Below are 22,886 nucleotides of genomic sequence, written 5' to 3'. Positions count from 1 at the left end.
CTGATCTAGGGTTAATTTAATCGGCCTTCCCGGAACCGGCCCCTAAGGACCACTTGGCATTACACTCGTCCTCTGGTTTGCTTAAAATGCGTATTCTCAAGACTACTATCCCGATGATGCAAATTCAATTTGTAGCCTTTTAGCTACTTGGCCGGTATAGGGCGGTTTAGGGGCTAATGGCTCTTACAGAATTTGTCAATTATTTTAGTTTCTTTGCAAGATTAAAAGATGTACAGATAAAGACTAGGTGGACGCAACAAAGAACTTTTTAGCGTATGGTGTAGTTAGCTGAAATGGCGACGCTTCTCCGAGGACGGAAATTTTTAAAAAGCTTAACACGGTGTTAACAGTAGCCTCAGTTGACTTTATCATGACAACCTTGACAATATTATTTTTTTATTCTCTGTTATTTCGTGTTATTTTCTTTCTTTGCCAAGGGATTGGTCGGGTTATGGATTTTGACATTATTTTAGCTTCAACCTATCTCCCTACTTTGCCAAGGGACTGGTCGGTTTTAGGGTTAGCGGTAAGAGCCTGGACTTTGACAATAGCTTCGTTGATCTTGGTTTGCAGATCTCGCAGCTCGTTGATGTGTAAGAGACGAAGGATTTTAGCTGCCTCATTCACAGCAGAGTCTGAAAAAAGGAGGAAGATTTTGATTAACCAGAAAACAAAAGAAAATGGGAACTATCGTAGTGTTGATGGTGGTGATAATGATAATTATAATGATGATGATGATAACGATGATGATGATGATAATGATGATGATGTTAAAAAATGCACAAGACTCTGACTTTAATCGCGAGTTTGGCATTTTTTCAACTTCTCATAAGACTGTTAATATATGAGCTTTGAGCAAGCAAAATTAGCAGTACCACGTAAGAATTGTACCACAAAACTGTCGGGCGCTTCGAGAAAGGCCCCTATTTCAAGGTCACATCATCAGTGGACGTAGATTCCACACCACTGCCGACTGGTATCAAAAGCATATTAGCTACACAGGGAACCCGTCTCAAACACGTCGGGATTATTCAAATTGCTTAAATTTGTAATATGGCCATTTCAAAGAACATTGGATATTTCTTCTAAAATCTTCTAGATATCCAATTTTGTTATATATTCTTTTAAAGGATGTATACAGTATACATATCAGTGTTTATGTTACAAGTGAAGAACCTTTGGTACACGCTCTGTGTATTGCGCAGACCAAATAACCGTGATAGACCCCTGTGATTTAATTTATTGCAAACACAGTGAATCAACATTTATTTAAATACTATCGAAATCAATCCCTACAAATTCCGATCTCTTGTTAAAACACTATCCAAATACTAAAACTTTAACAAGATTTGTTTTTTCAGTCACAAATTTTATTAACCAAATGTCATAATGTACAATACAGTATGCGTAGTACTCAGCCCTGAAGCTCTAAGTGGTATTATAATTCTGCTTATTTCGTCGTATTCCCCAATTTTCAAAATAAATTAATCATGCTACCCATCCAAGTTAATGTATATGGAACACACCTAAAGTTGAAACAGTGTGGTACAAAGCCTGCATGTTTTAGTAATTCGGTTTCAATAATTGTAATTTTTTGCAGTTTCACAAATTTGTGACTAATTCACCGAAGTCTAGCTCCGCAAATCTAAGCTTGATTTCAACAGTTTAAGATAATAACAAAACTTTTACATCAGGAAACAGCGTATGTTTATAAATTCTTTGGTTTCTACCTTCCAGATTGTATAATTCACATATGTAATATTCCGTCCATTGCTCTTTGACCTGATTTATTCGCATATCCCAGAGATTCAAAAGTTGAGAAACGCATCATAAAAAAAGTCGAATTGCTAAATGAACTCTATAGATACCTTGCAATAGCACATCCTCTGAAAAAAAGGCCTTCCTGCGTGTGTAAAGCAGATAATTGAGGTCCAAAAGTTCAACATATTTGTAAACATCGTGAGTGAATCTCGCTACTCGGCCCTAGACATGGGATGGGATGTGATGCGCATGCGCAGACAAGAAGTCAACCTGTTCCCATCTCAAACAAGTCAGGCTTATCTACACAGGGAACCCATCTCAAACAAGTCAGGATCATAAATACAGGGAGTCCATCTCAAACACGTCAGGATTATCTACACAGGAAACCCATCTCAAACCAATCAGGATTATCTTCACAGAGAACCGGTATAGCTCAAACAAGTCAGGATCATCTACACAGGGAACCCATCTCAAACAAGTCAGGATCATCAACACAGGGAACCCATCTCAAACAAGTATGGATCATCAACACAGGGAACCCATCTCAAACACCTCAGGATTATCTACACAGGGATCCTATCTCAAACACTTCAGAATCATCAACACAGGGAACCCATCTCAAACAAGTCAGGATCATCTACACAGGGAACCCATCTCAAACAAGTCAGGATCATCAATACAGGGAACCCATCTCAAACAAGTCAGGATCATCAACACAGGGAACCCATCTCAAACAAGTCAGGATCATCAACACAGGGAACCCATCTCAAACACCTCAGGATTATCTACACAGGGATCCCATCTCAAACAAGTCAGGATCATCAACACAGGGAACCCATCACAAACAAGTCAGGATCACCAACACAGGGAACCCATCTCAAACAAGTCAGGATCATCAACACAGGGAACCCATCTCAAACACCTCAGGATTATCTACACAGGGAAGCCATCTCAAATAAGTCAGGATTGTCTACACAGGGAGCTCATCTCAAACACTTCAGGATAACACAAGAAAACCCATCTCAAATAAGTCAGGATTATCTAGACAGGGAGCTCATCTCAAACACTTCAGGATAACACAAGAAAACCCATCTCGAAAGTATCAGGTAACCCACCTCCAGTGTTAAATCCAAGATCGGCAGTCGGTAAGGCAATCACATCTGATGACTTAAATTCTTTTGCTTCCTTTTTCTGTATAAAGTTGAAACACTCATGTTAAGCCACCCATAGAGTATAAGTAGTTCAAATTTCACAAATGGTACTATTTTCTATACTTTTGTCAAGGTATGCCAAGGACTTTTGGGGTACAGTGCAACACACTTTACCATAATCTCAAAGTGAAGGACTAAAACTCAGAATTTCAATAAACAATACACAGTTCAAAATGAAACCTGATATTTCTAAGCTAAGCGATGTGGTATTGAGACGCTATTTACGAAAGCCATAGATGCGTATTTAAATAAGCAATGGACCTAAAGATCAGATTTTATGTTTTTTTTATATAGAATACTTTTTTCCTGACTAGGGGCTAAGCAGGAAATCATTTAAACATTTTTTTAGACGTCTGTGCAATTTAGATTTTCAGGCTCAATAATTGTGAACTTGGGCTTGTTAAGATGAAAAATCAGTGGTAAAGGATTGATTAAGTATTAGGTCTTACCGCTTTAGCTTCCCTTAGGGCATTCTGGGTCAGCTTTCCTCCAACTAATGACTTTATTGCCTGAAAACACAAAAAAACATTTAACCTTGGATTAAATTTTTAAATCTCTAAACAAGAAATTAAGAGGCTCACCTGTAAGAGCACATATGGATCGTGGTGTTCTGGTAAGTTCAGCAACCGAGCTACAGACAGAACACCAGCTTTTAAATCAGCATCGTCAGCTAAAACAAGAAAAATATCAAAGCTCATCATTTCAAATGTAAAAGAAACAGCACTTTGCAGTTGAACTGTATTTCTTATTTATTTTTTACTTAAAAAAAATAAGATACCAATAATAAATGCTGCTGGAAGCCTTTGTATTTAGCATTTTACCTAAGTTAGGTGATAAATGAATTGAACCACCAAGGCTGATCTCAACAAAAGTGTGTTCCCACTATACTTCACCTGTAAGATTTAATAAGGCCTCAGTCAGTTCTGTGGTTTTACTTGTATCACTTGCTGTCCTCTGACTTTGAGAATTATACTTCTCAGCTAAAAATAAAAGAGTACATGTGACCAAAGAACAGTCAATGCACTTGCTGAGTTTAAGAGGAGAGATAAGTCTTCTATCATTTGACTTTTACTTTATTTGGATAAACTCACAAAACAGCATGAGTTGAGGTATTTAAATACTTAAAGTAAAGAAATGTACATATTGTAGGACTTTGAAGCAATTATCATAGCTATATTCCAGACACTTTGTTTATAAAAAAAACCCAGTTAGCAAGTACTTCATTGTTCTTACCATTGTCGGCATACTCTAGCCTAATGGCATGTGCTAGCAACCAGTCCAGAACAGTGCTTTTTTCTCTACTTTTTAGTGGGCATTGTAGGTCATCTAAATACTGCAACAAATGGATAAGCAGTTATACGATTATGTAAAAAGGCACAGTAAATAAGTATGCAATCCCTAGGTGAATCAGAATCCCTGAGAAAATCATTAAATGGCAACTGTTAACCAGCTCCTGTTTCTCTATAAAATGACAAACATTTAATGGCAACTGTTAACCAGCTCCTGTTTCTCTATAAAATGACAAACATTTAATGGCAACTGTTAACCGGCTCCTGTTTCTCTATAAAAAGACAAGTGCTGACTGCAGTGTTTAATAATTATTCTCTTGCTAACAATTTCCAACTGATAAATCCCTTTTTGCTTTCTGTCATATGTTTCATCAATAGAACCATTTCATTGGCCAGCACTAAAATGCTTTCTCTTATGCCACCTCTACCTATAAGGTACTAAACAGAAAAAGCACCAAGTGTTATTCTGTGAGTTTGAACCAACCAAGCCAGAAAGCCAGTTAGTTAATTAGCCAATCATTGACTAGAATTTACAGAATATTAAAATTTGAAGTAAAAAAAATTGTTGTTGCCAGACCTCAGGAAACCAAAATCCTTGTCTTGTTTGGGAATGGCACACAGTTGTGTCATAAACCATTTCACTGCACATAGCAAAGGAATTGATTGGTCATGGTGGTATGATTGACTGTTCATTATTTCCAGACGAGAAATGGATTTGAATTTTTGTTTGTCGAGCAACACCAATTTCGGCTATAAGGGGAGCCTGTAGCAGTACATACTTCAGAACTCGAATGTACCTTCATTAAAGTTTTAGGCCATGTAGCATTCCCAATATCACGTAGACTTTCTCTATCTTCAATTCTATATAATCTTATTTTCTGGTCTTCAAGCCATACCACAAGATTTCTACATTCGTCTTCATCTGAGAATAAACAAAGAGAGTAAAATCAGCATACATGCTGCCTGCCTATAAACTAGATTATAGAGATGGACAGAATATCAACAGGCAGATGACGGATGAATGGACGGACGAAGTGAGACGACTTTCTCTGTTTCAATGCAAGCAGACCAAGTACTGATATTCAAATCAATAAGTTACTCAGTGAAAATCCTCCGAAAAAATAATAAGCTTATTAAAATGGAGAGATTTGACACATATCATTTCTAATATGAGGAATAATTCGGAAAAAATAGGTATAGAATAAAAAAAAAAGATGAAAATGGAATGGCAATAAAAACAGAAACTCGCTACAAACTGGACAACATAAACACGAGTTCTGAACAACGTGTTTTACGAGATTCTTACTTACTTTGTATGTTAAAATTATCAGGGTGGTGATACTCTAACGCTGCGAGTTTTCTTCGAAACATTTCTTATGGATTCTTATGGATTTTTACAGCGATTCTATATTTTTTTCAGATATTTTGAGTAAACGCTGACCAGTGCAGGACAGAAGGCCCAGCTAAAATAACGGGTAAGACTGGTACTACACAGGGTACCCATCCATTAGCTTAGGACTTTGTTCATCGCGGGCTCATTCAAGCAAAATGGCGGCAAACTTCTAATCCATATTTTCAATTCTTTTCGTCATTTAATTAGCAGAAATACCGTGGTAATGGAGGTGGTTTTATTTTCATTTACTTGAAATGTGTCTTATTCAATCTCAAAGATTTGTAAGGCGTTCCGGTTTCCTGAAACCTTCAAATGTCATTTCAACTTGCGCGACATTGAGAGGTAAACATCCCCATGCAAAGGACAAGAGACAGGGGGCCGAGCGATCACAGTCGCTTTACTGGGAGAGTAGTAGTGCGTGGTTTGATATTAGCTCACTTGAGCATTTAACGCGCAAGGAGTTGCAAAAACTCTGTAAACAGTTTGCCATCCGGGCGAACAGCAAAACCTACAAACTGAAGGAGGATCTTGAAGAGTTCCACAAAGTACATCTTTCAAAACAGTCTTCTATTCTTCACTTCCCTTTCATCCCTTCAATCAAAAGCAACACTCTTTATGAGAGGTATACTCAAAATTATCCAGGAGTGGAAAAGTCTGCTGGAATGTTTGCTCCGCTGCAGGCTCCCTTGACATGCGGTAGCAAGAGGGAGGTGGGGAAGTTACAACACACAACAAGCTCACATCATTCGTGCTCCAGGACATGCATAGACCCGCTGATATCAGGCGAGGCCATGGGTGGCTTGGAATACCTTAGTCACGAAAAGACACCAAGCGTGACTACCATTCTTAATAGCACCAAGCCATTATCACTTATCCTGAAGTGGAGGGACAAAAAAAAAGGGGAACTAGGGGAGGAAAGATTCAAGAAGTATCAGTCAGAAATAAGGAAACGGGGAACTGAATTTCATTCATTTATCAAAAACCTCTCGTCAGGTGATGGCAATGCCATCAGTGATAACATTAACGGAAGCCTGGCAAGCATTTCAAGTGTTCTTAAAGATGTGACTTCTGTTATTGCAACTGAAAAGCAAGTCTCTCACTTTTCACTTGGTTACTCTGGCTATTTTGATATGTTGGCTTTGTTCAGAGGAGTGCCATGCATAATTGAGTGGAAGACATCAGAGAGGCCAAAACCTACACTTCAAGACTGTTATGAATACCCTCTTCAAGTTGTTGCTTATGCTGGCGCAGTTAACTCCAGCCCATACGTCAGTGTACCAGTCACCCATTGTGCTGTTGTTATTGCTTATCATGATGGCAGCCCTGCCCATGTGCATGCACTAAATTTAGAGTTGTGTGAGAAATACTGGCAAAAATGGCTTGTGAAACTGTTTAATTACAGGCAAACTAATACCATTCTACAATAGATGTTAGAAGGTAGTGGTGGATATCATAAAATCTCACACCTATCAATGGATAGCTGATTTTAACCTTCACCAAAGGTAATAAACTCATAAACTTTAATTGATATCTCTTGATATGGTTAACTAAGAAATAAAATCTGCTGCCATGCTACAGTGAGTCATACAGCATTCTCAGCACTGATTGACCAGCCTCTGACAGCCACCATTTTGTCATCCTAGCAAAGTATCAAGTGTGAAAAAGCATCCATTTTCATTGGCTGGTGAAGAATCATGATTGGTAATTTCGGGATGCACAGACAACATATTAAAAATATATTAGTAAAAAAGGGAATTTATCTTCCTGGAAGGAGAGAGAAATAGATCTTTCTGTGTGCATTACTTCAGTCTATCATAGTTTTCTCAACGTATTTGTTTGGTCACACAGCTCCAAATGAATAAATAAATAAAAATGTTTGTATGCATGAGAAAGCAAGAAACAAGCTTATTAAGTCCACCATCTCTTAAAGCTCCCCTCTCCAAAAAGCCTGCCTCTCAAATAAGCCGCCTCATGATTCCAAGTGTACAATTGATTCTACCTTGGTTCATCCGTCGGTTTAGTTTGTTTACCAAAAGAATTGCAAGCTAGAATTCAAAGTTGTAGGTAGTGTTGGATTCATTTTAAGGAAGAGAGCGAAGAAAGTCAATGTACCGAAGAGAGAAAATACCTCTTTTGTCCGAGACTGCGCTTGCAGTTGAGCTCAGCCCAAACACAATGGTAGCATCTGACTGGCTAATCTGCACGTCTAAAATAGCCTGATCCTGGGAAACGTCGTGATGCCCATATAATACCAGAATGTGGGGAAGTTGATTGCCCCTACTTATGAGCCCCTGGTACCAGAATGTGGGGAAGTTGATTGCCCCTCTTATGAGCCCCTGATAAGGGGCCATATCTAGTGCCTCCCGATAACCCCTCCCCCCATCTTTTACAAGACAAAAATAACTTAGGTTTATCAGGCCTTTTTACTTCAACTGATAAAGAAATTAAAATTTTTACTCACAACGTTAATGTATGTCAATAAGCGAGAGCATAATACATTTGATATGCTCTTTTTGGTGAGTAACAAAGTTACTTAAAAAGTAGTAAGAAAAAAAAATGAAGCCCCAGGCCATACTAGGGTAATTGGAGATAAAAATACGATAAAAGTGATAATTGATCGAGTTTCGCGTCAGGCAAATTAATTCTCATGTTATTCCCATTCTCAAAGTAATTTCACTAAGAGCATATCACACTTCAAGGCGTAAAGCTTAATATTCTTGAAATCCATAGCCTTCTCTTTCCATGATGTTGTGTCTAGGGATTTTATCCTAATACAATTTCAGCCTTTCAGCTACTTTCAATTTGTTTGTTTCGGGGTATTTTTCCGTGTTAACTTCTGCCTGAAGGCTTTAAATGGGTCGGGAAAACTTACCCGTTTGTAGTTAACTCCAGATAACCCAAACGCTTGAAAACATCTGGCCCGCTGAACATCCTTCGTACTCATAGTGAGTCAGCGGTTTAAACGAAAGGAAAACTAGGGAATAACCATTTGATTTTTTTAAAGTTGACTGAATATAGCAGCAAAAAAAAAAAAAAAAAAAACATTACGACAATAAATAACAACAAAACAGAGAATAAGTGAAATGAACCACCAATACTACTACTTCTGGACATCGGCAATCGAAAAAAAAAATGAATATTGAATTTAAGCATTTTTCCCATGATTAAAAACAATAAAAAACACCAGCCCAAATAAAAAGGGGATATTTTTTCAGCTTTCGATTATTATTTTGGGTATTGTTTCTTGCGCGGTTAGAGCTAAGTCAAGGTGGACTGGTAAAGGAGGGCTAAAGAATGGGCGTTATGCCCCAGGTCTCTCTGTGACTATAGAAGAAAGTACGCAAATTATCATTTCGTTCTATTAAAAAAATGGCCGCCGCATTTGACCACCTCTGCCTTTTTCCTAGAGGGTCCCATAGTTTTTCGTCATATCAAAATTTGGGTGTCCTTCATACCCACTCGGCCGACCTCTTGGGAGCCTGTACAAGAAAAGCACGCTCACTGTGTGAAATGACCATAGAATGTTTCCGCTCCCACCCATAGAGATAAAAAAACGTCCACTTTCGCCTTGGGCTAAGGCGGTGAATGTGATCTTCAAAAGTGTAGGCGCCCCTGATTGCCATAGTGGCGTTTTACTGCGCCAAAGAAATGAAACATTTGTCAGATTTAGGGAGCCATGCTTATTATTTCAGGAGTTTTTTTCAAAAGACGCAGAAAAAATCATGATAATTTAAAATAAATTCAGTGTATCTGGGAAGGATAAGAGTTAGACTATATTTTCATTATAAGGAAGGGATAGTAGTTAAATATATGAACCCATTGCTATACCTTTGTGTGTTTCCGTATCCTCTCTAATGATATTCTGATGTTTAGTTCTTTTCCGCCGCTAATCCAAGGCACGTTCAAAACACTGGACCATGTCATGATTAATCAAGTGGTAAAGAATTTCTGGCAGCCGTCATTTTGTCACTCTAGCAAAACCTCAAGCGTGAGAAATCACCCATTTCCATTGGCTGTTTTGGAAAAAAGCTGTGTTGAGATTTTTTCGATCGAATCATATCAAAAAATATGAAACTTCGTTTTTAAAATAATTTTCAGACTTTTACATCTGTTCTTATCTTTCAGTATTGTATAAAAGCAATAACAAAGGTGTTTCTGATCGGGGCTAAGCTTGTTAGCATCGTTAACGGTTGAAGAAGTTCACTCTGTCTCTAAATCTTAGTCAACACAATCAGTCAGCTGCTTTTCGCTAGTCATCTTTTCTCGTTCTCTTTTTTTTTTTTTTTTTGCTTTCCCACCACTTTGGAAGTTTAGGGTTTAAAGAACCTTTAAAACGAACCACTGCACAAAAATGCCTTTGGCCGGCAAATATCGTGTGTAATCTTACTCCCTAGCGGTGTAGCTTTCTTGCCGCCTAAGAGGAAAACATTTGATAAAATCATCGTTATTTCAAGAGGGTGTGGGGGGCAGTTGAGTGGCCAACGCTTGTGTTTAGCTTTAATGAGATTGATATGCGTGTACTGAGGTATTTAAAAATCCTTGGTGCCTCCCAGTAACTCTGTCGCAATACGTACCAAGGTATTTAAACACCTCTAGTGCCTACCAGTAATTCTGTCGCAATACTTTCACGCTTGTGGTCGTGCTAGAAAAAGGCAATTCACGCAGTAACCTCACAATTTTTATCTGTTCGTTCTAACACTTTCCTTGCCCTGAGGGATAGGGAGGAAATGCTATTTATCTTAAACCCTCACGAAATATTCTTATTGCTCTAGAATACAGAGGCCTAACAACAACTTGTTTTTCATGCTCGCGACAGCTGTTTTTTTTTCTTAGCACATATACGCCATGCCGCATGTTTTCCTCTTCAACCTTATCCGTATTTAAATAGCATTGTAAAAAAAGGCTAATGATGCTTTATGAAACGAAGTTTCCTTTGCCTTTCGGGCGTATGCACGTGTCGCTTTTTTTTCTTTCTTATTTTATTTATGGTACTTTTTATTTTGTTTGTTTGTATTGAGTTTTCTTAGGAAGTTGGCAGTTTCATCACAATACACACCAATAACAATCCCCAAATTGAGACGGATAACCGGAAATAATCATTTGTTTCTTGTTTTTAGTCTTGCGAGAATCGTGCTGGATGCACATATGCTGCTTTAAGTAAGAAATAAAACAGGCGAAATCTTGCATCTCTTTTGTTTTCACTTGCTGTTTAAATTCTATACTAATTTCTTTTTCATTGTTTTTTTTCTCTTTTCTCCAGTGGTTTATTTTAGTTTATACTTTGAATTGTTCCTCCCCTACTCCCGGATAAGACCAATATTGCAAGTCTGAATTCAGAGAAATTTAGCCTGAAACTGGTATCCTGCATCAATTCGAATCGCATTTCCCTTTCTTTTTGTTTTTCCCCTTTTTAATGCTAGATTCAAGAACAAGTATCACCAAATATCACAAAGTCACAAAGTACATTGCTCTTTTTCCCCTTGTGAACGTTTTATAGACTTGTCATTAATGTCAGACATATTCATAGATTCGAAGATTTTTTTGGATGTTATAAGTGGTGGCACCTTGAATGCAGCTTTCCTGTCTACTGCAAAATGAAGCTTTGACTAGCAGCTACACTTCATTTCATAATTTCCACACAACACAAAAACATTATAATCTAAAACGTTTAATGCATTATAACAAGTGGTTCAAGACTTTGAAGATTTGCCACGAATTAAAACGTAAACTTCCATCTTCTAAATGAATTATCATTAATTTTTTTATTCATTCATTTTTTTTTTTTCAGGAGTGACAAACTAACCAAAGAAAGTAACACCCAGCCCTATCCTGTTTTTCCGAGCATTCTTACCTGAACAGAGGAAAGCAGCGGCAAGATCTGTCATAATACAGCTGCTTATTCCATACCGCACTCGGTATAATCGTTCTAAACAGGCATAAAATAAAATAAAAATAGACGAGAATCGATCTAAATAATGGCACAAAAAAACACAACCAAATTTGATTTTGAGGGATCTTCTAGAAACATATTCAGAGCCGAGTACTCCAACAGCATAGACTTCATAAGACTTGGAGTAAAAAGCTGTTAAGTGTAATAGCTGTTTAATAGCCTTCTGAGTAAAAGTAAAGTGGGCAAAAACGTGTAAAGCTGGTAAGTGGCTAATGGTGGGGTCAGTATTTCCGCATCCGCGCGCCCCGCGTGTTAGCATTTCTTTAAACGATTAGGATCTTATTATCTTCTTTAGATCAACCACAACCAAAATGAACTTGAGTCAAGAGTATGTTTATCAAAGTAGTTAAATGAACTAGTAGTTGACTGTTCAAATTAAGGAATAAAGCGGAACTCTAGACTCTTTAACTAGATGGTGTAGTTATTATTTGCCTTCGGCGATTTATTGATCGATCGCCCGCAACAGCATAAACCCAAAAAATTAAAATTTGTGACCCCCAAAGGATATTTCATGCTTATATCGATAAAGAAACATAAAAGAATCAAGTATACAAAATTGTTTATTTGAAGACAATCGTACAAATCTATTTGTATATAACTATATACTCTATAATGAATCTTTTTTTCTTCTTTACTTCACACATTTGTGAAAAAATCATAGACAAGCGCTTTGCAATTTGTCGTTCATAAAGAAATGACAAATGACGTCCATTTGGCTGCTAATTAGTTTTTTATTCCTCGCGGTCGTTTTTCCTACAGAGAGGAAAAGACCTTATGTGATATCTGGCATCTGGTATGACGAAGGGAGAGGATCTTTTTAAGTTCTAAATACGCTGCAGCGCAGCAAAATCCTGTGTTGGTTCCTTTTCAAATTCCTCTTGTCTTGGCAGTTCCAATTCTTGTTTATTTGCTTTCAGTCCTCGTAAAAATTGCACATCAGGGCCATAGTCTTCTCCAAAAGCCTAAAACGTAATCACACTTAGACTCTAATAGCAAAAGCGCTCTAATTGTCTGAATAAAGGAGGGCTGATTGAAAAGGGGCAGGCGATTGTTTTATAGTCACAGCCAAAACAAGATTCACATAAATTTGATATAGCCATGAACTACTCAGCAAAAAAAGATTTTGAAAACTCACCAAAGAACACGGGCATTGTCCCTTTGCGCAACAATACATATTACTAAGGTAGCTCCCTTGTCGTGGGAGAGAGACTGTCAGCTGCAGTGTCATCAGTGCAACAGCAAGTGCCAACAACTTCGCCATTTCGTATAAGTTTGTAGTAAGCACGGTGTCTTAACAGCTTAAGCAACTAACTCCGCTATCTGTGCACCTTATATACAATTCCCGCGAGTAATTGGTATTTCGGCTGACCAATGAGAAACGCGCTGTCGGCCAATGTGATTAATCAACTCGTGGAATCATGCGCTTAGGCCAATATGATTGGTTGAATGGTAGTCTCACGCGTATGGGCCTGGTGCGAGTGACGTGGCACGGTATACTGCGTTTTATTGCGGTCGTTGAAGAGTTAAACACCTTACTTGTCTCTCGTACTAAAACGCTTACTGTGAGACAACGAGTTCCTGGGTTGAGCACATGGTGGCCGTTTGACGAGCAACCACAGCAAAGAAGTAATGTTTACTCGCGTGATAAGAAGTAGCTTGCTCGTGGCCGTAAAACACGTCAGTTAAAGAGTGTCATTTAAACAATTCTATTAAAAGCCAAGCATTAATACTAAAGCTATAGTTTTGTGTAGTCGCCAACACCAGATTTAAGAGTCTGAAGACATAACTATATACAGCCAATCCGATGACGTTAAATAAAACTTATTTATTTTTTTTCACTATAACCGCCCTACTTTTCTTAGTTTTAAAAAAATAGTTATCTTTCATCTGTCTATCAGCTTCACACAAAATATGAAACAAGAACAAAGAAAATGTCAATAACTAGAAAACAGGGTACATGCAAACGTGAATGAAATATTGCGTGTCAAATTCAAGTGCAATAAAGCATTAATATTTTTTATAAATTGGTATGAAAATAATTGCCACAGTCGGTGGAGAGTCTTATGGCGCCAAGCCTGCGATGAGCGACTCATCACTTCATACTCGGGCTAGTTCACCTACATGCTTATCTAAAGGTCTCCTCGCGATACTATTTTGTTTATTATGTTTACGCGGTAATTCTATTTTAATATACTCTACTAAAATGATATGTAAACGTCTACAATAATCATATGTTATTTTTTTGTGTAGCTGTTCGATTTGATCTTTTATCCAAGTCCTCGCCTTTTGGACTAGAGCAAGGTTATGATCGTCAGTCTGTCTCAGAGAGTCGTCGACTCACATGCATACAAGGGCGGTAGGATAATCAATTGTAATTTACACTCTTTTTTAATGAGATGATATTCAGTCGAGGCTAAGCCGTACTTATATTTGGATCATGTAAAGGGCTGAACGGTCTCATGGATGTCTCTTGGACACCCTAACCTATACACAACGGCTATTTCAAAATCATAATACCAAAAAGATATCAAAACGAGAATTAAATAAATGATAAATGACAATAGAGATGGCTCCTGTATTACTTATACATTCCGCATCACAAAAAAAATAATATTATTTTGATTTTCTAGCCTCGGCATGTTCTAAGCATGCCCTTAGAATCTGGTAAAATCCCAGGCTGAACGTTCTTTCGTTAAAAAGGGTGTATAGAGCGCCCGAGCGTGTGGCTTCACACGACTTCACACGACCTGGGCGGCCAATTTGGGACTTTGTTTGGACCTGTAATTGTAAAAGCGAATCGAACAAAGAATCAAAGCCTACGAATCGAACAAAGAATCATAGCCTACGAATCGAGCAAAGAATCATAGCCTACGAATCGAGCAAAGAATCATAGCCTACGAATCGAGCAAAGAATCATAGCCTACGTACCGAGCAAAGAATCATAGCCTACGAATCGAGCAAAGAATCATAGCCTAAGTATCGAGCAAAGAATCATAGCCTACGTATCGAGCAAAGAATCATAGCCTATGTAACGAGCAAAGAATCATAGCCTACGTATCGAGCAAAGAATCATAGCCTACGTATCGAGCAAAGAATCATAGCCTACGTATCGAGCAAAGAATCATAGCCTACGTATCGAGCAAAGAATCATAGCCTACGTATTTTACGGAATGCGTGCTTCATGGGCAAATTTGTAGAGAAATATGGTTTTCAAGCAATGGATAAAGGGTAAAGGATTCCATATGGGTAAAGGATTCCATAAAGCTTTCGAAAAGTAGGACTATGATAATTCAATTTTATCGTAAAAAAAACAATAATTTGTTTGTTTCCATTCGACCTGAAAAACTAATATGATTGAGTGAAGTAACGAAAAAAGTTTGCACGTCTCGGGTAAACTGTGTAGGTAGATGGTGGATAGCTAGTACAATTCAAAAGTTATTTTCGAGTCTACTAAAAAAGTGAATCGAAATGATTTGAGGCCCGTATTTTTTAGTGGCTTTTCAAACTTGTAAAGAAATGATTCAGATTGCGTTTTTCACAAGCAAAAACACAAGGCACGAAATCTCCGGCCGAATTGCCAAATACAAGGCGCGAAATCTCTTTGAAGTTCAAACATGGCCGACTTGCCCAAAATAGCCTCTAACATGACGTCATCGCTCGCGGCCTATAAACCAGACTGAAAAGCCTTATAGTCTATGCTTTTACTACCTCATTTAGCTACCATACCCAATTCAACAGCCGCTTTGCGCAAAATGTGCCGTACTTAGATACCTCTAACTTGGAGACAACTAGTCTTCGTCCCGAGGCATGTATTTTATATCAAAAAAGGTTTTATACAGTCTAACAAAAAACTTATTATCGACTCTGCTGTTCTTCTCATTACTTCTATAAGAGAGGGCAGTAAAGATGGAGAGCATTTTGATCTGGATTTCTATCTACGAAACTCTTTTGGTAGGTGTTGCTATTATTTAACAGACAATTTATACTAGAACTTACTCGATCAAAACACCATTAAAAAACGATACCGTCATTTATGCGATGAGAAATTTTACCCGGAAATTTCCTAACGTTTATACCTCTCTCCGCGTAGGAAGAAAACAAGACCGCAAATGTGCGAACTTGCATTCCTGTATTTAAGTAGGCATTAAACAACAAAGAGGCGATAAAAGTGTTGGGATGTAGGTATATTTAATACTGAATTGAGCATGCAGAGAGCGCTTCTTTTAAACCAATAAGGGAACAGCACTCCTCCGTTTTTTTTCATTATTCTATTAAATTCTCATCGAGCTTTGGTCACCTATCGACTTGGCGGTAGTGGTTTCAGCCTGCCGGCTTCCCAGATGTCCAGGGACACTATTTCCTAGTGCGGGGTTTGCGACACAGGCGTTCAGGCGGACCATCAATTGATGCGGTTTTTTTCTTACGGTTTTCATCGAGTAGGTATGATGAGTGATTGCGGCAGTACATGCCATGGACTTATGGCGCGTGGGTCGTTATTAGTATGTTTTTTATTATAATGGGTCGTTATTAGTTTTTTTTATTATAATTTTTTTTCATTTTCATTTTACCAAGCTATACTGACATTTAGCCACTTAAGCCTGCGGCTTTGGCTCTTCCCATGTATGTTATCACCAAGTTTTACCACAGGCAGCCCAAGCTCATTATATATAATTTGACGGTCAAATTTCTAGTTTTCTCCCCCACATAACCCGGTGAAATCCCAGTCGAATGGCTTCAAACTCGGTCGAGTAATAAACGACACAACAAGTGAGTCATTGCGAGTCATTTCATTCATAAATACACAATTTTGAAGATTTTGAATTTTGATCGTCAAATTACATATAATGAGCTTGGGCTTCCTGTGGTTTTACCAATAAAAATTGATTGATTGCCGAGCTAAATCCAGTGCCGTAACGGCGCAGTCTCGAATATGGGGGAACCTTTTTAGTTTACGAAAAAAATATTGCTTGCATGGGACTGAAATTAAATATGGATCTCTTTTTAGGGGGGTGGGACGCCGCAAAATTTAACTTTCAACTCAAAATGAGTAATAACTGTTCAACGCAAAATGTGATAGCCTTATCAATAGACTAATGCATAGAAGTTCGGATTTCGAACCCCAGGCTTCTTTTGTTGAAATGATGCTACATTACTCTCTATTTAGTTTGGGGTGTGACAGATCTAGGAGGCATATAAATTTGAAAGAGTTCTATTGCAGTCAGAATACAAAGGGAAATACGGGAAAGCAATTAAAAAAGTGTATGATAAAAATGTTATGCATTCTTATTGTTCTGTACTCATATTGCACTTTGTGTCTAGACATTGCCTATATTTTCAAAATGGCGACCTCGTCTGCAGTTGGCATTTGCTTTCTCTTTGCATTGACTGTAACTAGTATACAACCGAAACCTTACTGTATCGCAGCTTTATAGATCATGATTTAGGGATTTCGTCATCCCAGTTGCTGACTGCCAAGTGTTTGGATAGACCAAGAAACAGTGTTGATAGACCAAGAAACAGGATTTTTAACAGGAGGGGCCGAAAAGGCCCTTTCAAGGCATTTTCTCCTGTATTTTAGATAATGTCTCATACATTTATTGTATTTTTGGCTGCTAGAAGGCCCCTCCTGTCCATTGGCCATTACAAGTACCGTTTTGAATTTTTGTACAGCATCGGATTATTGTCATTATTTGATTTTGCGTTTTGACTTTCGCATTGACAGTCTTAAACAGTCCCCCCAAAACCTGTATTGCGGCTAGCTTTTATCAAGTACCTTCCTTCGCAAAGGTTTTTGTTTTGCCCGCTTGGCTTTCTTAGTACGCAGAAATGTACATGGCCTTATCTTACATGGCCTACGAGGTAAGGTATCCCCCCCCCCCATAATGAGTAATTGCTCATGAAAGGGAACAAACTTATCCAATGGACAGGTTTTGCTGTCAGCAAATGAGTAGATATATAAAAAACGTCTCCATTTAGCTTCCCGCGAATTGGGTTTTTAATCATTATTAGGGTTTAATTGAGATGAGCCTCATACCCCGCAGTGCTGGCCGTTAAAAAAAAACGGCATTCTTCGTGAGTGGAAGCCCATTACTCAACAACAGGAAACTATAAACAGGTTCTCAAAGATAATGAAAGAAAGATATACCTTGCAGCTTAATAGCAATTAAAACAGCATCTTTGCAAATAGTTTTTCACGAGTGAAGCAAGATTACCCCTGTTACTACTAGATGTAGCCAAGCCATTCTTGCAATTGATAAAATACTGGAGTGATGTCAGTGTTCCCAGTAAAAGAACACCTATGATACAGGAATCAGAATAACATTTCCAAGCTAAAAATCGCACAAATAAGAATCACAATAAGCCAATATACGAAACAAGATCCTTTATTAAAAACAAGAAAACAAATTCATGGAAGGGATTATTATACAGTTATAAGGTGTGGAAAGTAGAAAAATGCACTTAAATAGTTAAAATAATTAGTGGCCGCCACTAGTTTACAAAGAATATGCTAACTCCGAAGAGTCCTGAATTCTCAATAAACAACATTTATATAAAATGCTGTTGACGCTAGCTTGCAAAAACCCAGGTTCTTATACAGTTAAACGCCGGTTTATGTTGCTATGAAAGAAATGAGATGACTCCTTATTGTACTCGAAAAGGTCAATACGCCAAATGTGCTTATTAAAAACGAATACAATTTTTTTTAAAAAGAAGAATCACTGATGTTTTCTTTTCTTGTAAATAAATTCAAATGCAACCATCTCTCATTTAAATCAACTCCCCGCGAATTCCCCCTTGTTAAAAATCGTTTAAAAATTTCTTTTTTGTACTCAGACGACTGTGGTTCTGCTTTAGTCCCAAGGCTACTCCCGGTCAGCTCCGTACTCGTTTGGATTTATCCCCGACGGACGCTCTAAATGAAAATCAAGCGGAAAATCAAAAGGTGACGTCATCAAGATGTGGCCGCGCAGCCTAGAGAAACCTGGGGACGAGACTAAATGTGCTGTCAATTAAATACAGATAAACCAAAGAACCAAACGGTCAATTTCTTTGAATACAGCCATTTAGGCAAACAGTAACATTTAATGTCTGAATGTCTGAAACTTAATGTCTGAAACTCTAAAACCTACAAGTTTTTTTGTCAATAAAATTTTAAGAACGTGCTTAAACCATGCTAATATAAACAGGTGATTTTTTTTTGTTCAGAATAGCGCAGGCGGCCGAGTCTTTTTATTAAAAAAGTGCATTCGTAGTTATTAGGCGATGTCAGTTGCATTCAATTTACAGCGGTTTAAACATGAGCACGCATCCAAAAGAAACCCGATAAAGCAACATCGAAATAGAATCATAGGAGTGTTGATTTTTAAAAGGAGAAAAAGTCATATTCCAGTAAAAAACTCTCTAGTGTGATACAGCCCAGCAATGACAGGCGCGTACACAGGGGGCTGGATAGTGTGCGCGCACCCCCCTTGGCGGCCAAAAAGAGGGCCATTTCTTAATAAGGAATAAAAAACCTTTTCCATATCATACCCATGACACTGCGCACCCTTCTCAGCCAATCCTGATACGCGCCTGAGTGAGATTCTTGTTCGAAATACACTTTAAACGATCAAGTGAGTTATTTTTTTTTTTTGTAATTTCTGCAATGGTTGCTTATAAGGGCACAAATCCCCACGCATCTCTTAGATGATATATTTTCTTTATATAACATCTATATGTTTAAAGCTGCTTCGATTGATGCATTGTGCGTTCTTCCCAATGAGAGGAAAAAGTACAATATCAGCTACAGCTCTCCCTCTAAAAAACAAATCTTTATACAATCCCCACTAGATTACCTTTTTATATGTCAATAAAAAATAGACAAGAGGAGTAAGAGCACCTCGCTACGAAAACTCTAAGGAGCAAACATGATTTTATGATAGAAAGCATAAGTAGATAACAAGAGCAACATTATGAAAAAGACAAAACTAAGGAGTTTCGGTATTACCAGAACGTACTAAAGTTTCATTGTTATTTCCGTCTATTTTCAACCCGATGTCGCACAAAGTTCAATTTAGAATTCCTATGTTTCGCCGTGTGGCAAGAGGGACGTGGGTGGGGATTTAGACTGACGTCAATTCGACTCTGCCGAAGAGAGATTCAAAACAAATTATCCTTACCTGGGTTCAAGCCCTGTTATCTTGTTTGAGAACCGAAGTAATGACATCACTCTTCTCTGCTTGGAGTGTGAGGCAATATCATCATCATCATTAAACCACAACCAATATCATCATTATCATCATCATCACCACAACTAATATCACAATTATCATCATCATTGCCACGACGAATATCATCATCATTACCACCACCACAAACATCAACACCGACATCAACACCGTCATCACCATCACCATCACCACCACCACCACCACCACCACCACCACCACCACCACCACCACCACCACCACCACCACCACCACCACCATCACCATCACCATCACCACCACCACCACCACCACCACCACCACCACCACCACCACCACCACCACCACCACCACCACCACCACCACCACCACCATCACCATCACCATCACCATCACCACCACCATCACCATCACTATCACCACCACCATCACCATCACCATCACCATTACCATCATCACCACCCATCATCGGGATTAGAATAACGCATTATAGTCATAATAACTGATTCTATCTGTACCATTATAACTCAATTAGAAGCGTCCCCCTTAATTCGTGGTCGCTTAACTTCCCTACTATCGCAAATTATCATCTCAATTCCCATTGATTTTACAAACACAAAGTTGTTTTTTTATTTACTTTTATTCTCACAGATACACTACAAATGACAAAAGAAAATGAAATATAAAAAAAATATTCAATCGCAGAAACTGGGGAAACTCTGGACAATTTTTATCAATAAACTTTACTCCAATCACGTCCACTCTGATTCCTCTATGATGGAATGATTTGAAAAAGTAGAGTAAAATCAAACTAATATTTGTCAAGCCACACACTAACAACGAAGGTTATAATGAGCCACAAAATTAGTTACGTCATCGTATGTAATGTATAGATAATACTAAGTTGGAGCAATACAATCTATCGAAATCTAGGTATTTAACTAGTTGCATATGCGTATTGTTATTTACAAATATAGGCCCACATGGCACACCAACTTTAATATTTACATCACGTGATATGTGGAAGAATATCGTAACCCACCACACCGCACCGCACACTAAATATTTAAAAAGACGCCGTCGTATGCCGTATATATTACCTATCTGATTGTTTAACGCCGCAGAGAGTATATCTATTTGTTTATACGCCGCCTTAGGGGAGGGAAGGGGGGTTGGGGGGGATAGGGTTAACTCGGCTATTAAAGCCGCATTGTCACCAGTTTACTTCCGGAGGTCCGACGGAAACCTCAACCGTTAAAAGACAAAAGAATCTATTAGAATCCGAGATATTTAACAGGGCATCCGCTCTAAATTATCGATCACATCCTCGAAGAAACTTCCAATAGACACATTGCTTTCAATATTTTGAAATATTTATTCGCGTTTTCCGTTAAAAATCATCGGAGATTGTTACGTAATCGACCGGAAGTAAACTGGTGACAATACGGCTTTAACGCGACACCCCGAGTATACCAGGAAAAGAGCTCAATCGAAAAGATGTTGAGAATTCAACTTCTAACCTCCCTGACCCCGGAATTGGAAAAAGTCGAAGCCCAAATCCTGTTTTTCTAACCATCCCCTGGGGCGGATCTAGGGGGGGCCTAGCAGGCCCAGGCCTCCCTCTATTTTCAGATATTTGGCTTTGAAATAACAAGCATTATAAGGAAATCCACCAAGGAACAATGAATTTCCCCTTTCTTTAAACCCTAGCCTGCTAGCCGGCTTTCATTGTGGGTTATTCGGAAATGTTTTATTTTCGAATATTGGGAACCCTGTGCGCGCGTGAAGGCCGAGGTGCGCACCCTTGCTTCGCCCCCCCCTTTTTTGGAGTTCCTGGATCAGCCCCTGGTCCTTTGTCGCGATTGTCTTAGTATCTTAGTATGTGATCCACTGATCTTGACATGTATGATCTCTGATATCGGTGCCGATCCATAATAGGTATTTATCAATATCGTTTGCAGGATTATTTACATCTGCCAAAGTTTAATCTCAACTTTCTATTGGGATAGCATTGGGTACCAAGATGGCGCATGGCTCCCACTTTTTTGGTTAACATCCATCGTTTTTTTCTTTCTTTTTTTATCAAAGAATGATAGAAAGCCATCATCTTATCTCAGGTGTCATTTCACTCTATAATTGACATTCGTCAGCCTGTAATATAAACTGTTCTAATGTCTGATTGGCACTCGACACCTCACAAAAGAATGACACCAATCATTACAGCTGCTATTTCACTCTATAATTGACATCCGCCCGCCAACTTATTAGTCCAGGCATTCTATGAAAAAATGTGTCTTTCCTGGAACTAATTCCCACAAAAGAAATTTAACCGGTTCATTGTTCTAGAATAACCTCTTAAAAACATATCAAAAGTCCCAGAAAATCCCAGAACGGCAACATTACGAAAAACAGGGTTTATTTGAGGCTTCGGGAAAGCGATTTCTAGCCGCATGGAAAAGTTGCGGCTCGAAAAACTTTGTAAAATGCGAAAAATTAACTTTTTAACATCAAAATTATTTTTGATTACACAATCTCACATAACAGAGAAGAAAAATAAATTGTATAATTTACATATCAATCAATGGCTGTCGTGTCGTTATTCTAAATGGTCTAAAAGAGCCTGGGGCGAGCACGCGGGAGACCTGTGATATTCTAGAACGTTAGGGACTAGGCTCCATTACCAAGATGGCTGCCATCAAAATTGTAGTAAACACGAATTCCTGCAAGTTTACGCGGAAATTCTCGACTTACAAAGTTCTAGAGCGATAAAAAAGCGAAAAAATGATTGAAGCGGGACTCTCAAATATGGTATGAAGTGCCTTATAAGGAAATGACCGAGCGAGCTAGAAAAACGACAGTTTTTAAAACAAGATTGACTGATTTGCATTTTTCTACGTTCGGTTCAATAATCTAACAAACAAATCGGCTTTAGCCTATACTTATAAGCTATTTTATTAGGAAACGTTCGAAAAAAAATTTTATGTTGTATGGTTGGACTACTAAACAGAAATACAAATGAGAATAAAAAGTTTTTTTTGTTATGAAAATATTAAAATGCTGGCGGAGTTTATTTGTTTAGATACCGGCCTCTGTAAA

At 38.2% G+C, this 22,886-nt stretch overlaps 2 protein-coding genes and 2 long non-coding RNA genes across 5 annotated transcripts; 2 read left to right on the top strand and 2 right to left on the bottom strand.

Moving 5' to 3' along the window:
* Positions 1-379: 379 nt before the first annotated feature.
* LOC5514949 (RNA transcription, translation and transport factor protein) lies at positions 380-5,734 on the bottom strand. Of its 2 annotated transcripts, XM_048730453.1 has the most exons (9): positions 5,572-5,734; positions 5,059-5,183; positions 4,206-4,305; positions 3,866-3,952; positions 3,554-3,642; positions 3,422-3,481; positions 2,877-2,952; positions 1,869-1,903; positions 380-635 (listed from the first exon to the last, which is right to left on the bottom strand). In XM_048730453.1, exons 1-9 carry the CDS (start codon positions 5,630-5,632, stop codon positions 624-626), a joined length of 645 nt encoding a protein of 214 aa, XP_048586410.1. In that variant the 5' UTR covers positions 5,633-5,734; the 3' UTR covers positions 380-623. The 2 variants fall into 2 exon arrangements, with proteins under 2 accessions (XP_048586410.1, XP_032240463.2); XM_032384572.2 differs by lacking the exon at positions 1,869-1,903 and having other exon boundaries at positions 5,572-5,732.
* Positions 2,647-12,012, top strand: LOC116619624. Its single transcript, XR_004296774.1, has 3 exons — positions 2,647-2,867; positions 5,682-5,736; positions 11,443-12,012. It is a non-coding gene; the product is annotated as an uncharacterized LOC116619624 (long non-coding RNA).
* On the top strand, positions 5,787-7,229 carry LOC5514948 (mitochondrial genome maintenance exonuclease 1). The gene has a single exon (XM_048730452.1). The coding sequence runs from the start codon at positions 5,909-5,911 to the stop codon at positions 7,079-7,081; it is 1,173 nt and encodes a 390-aa protein (XP_048586409.1). The 5' UTR covers positions 5,787-5,908; the 3' UTR covers positions 7,082-7,229.
* Positions 12,013-12,146: 134 nt separating the features above from the next.
* On the bottom strand, positions 12,147-13,352 carry LOC116619585. Its single transcript, XR_004296757.2, has 2 exons — positions 12,740-13,352; positions 12,147-12,566 (listed from the first exon to the last, which is right to left on the bottom strand). It is a non-coding gene; the product is annotated as an uncharacterized LOC116619585 (long non-coding RNA).
* Between the last annotated feature and the right edge of the window lie 9,534 nt (positions 13,353-22,886).

The sequence above is a fragment of the Nematostella vectensis genome, chromosome 7 (assembly GCF_932526225.1).
Source record: "Nematostella vectensis chromosome 7, jaNemVect1.1, whole genome shotgun sequence".
Taxonomy (NCBI): domain Eukaryota; kingdom Metazoa; phylum Cnidaria; class Anthozoa; order Actiniaria; family Edwardsiidae; genus Nematostella; species Nematostella vectensis.
The sequence above is the reverse complement of the archived record's forward strand: the minus strand, read 5'-3'. Positions and strand labels throughout refer to the sequence as shown.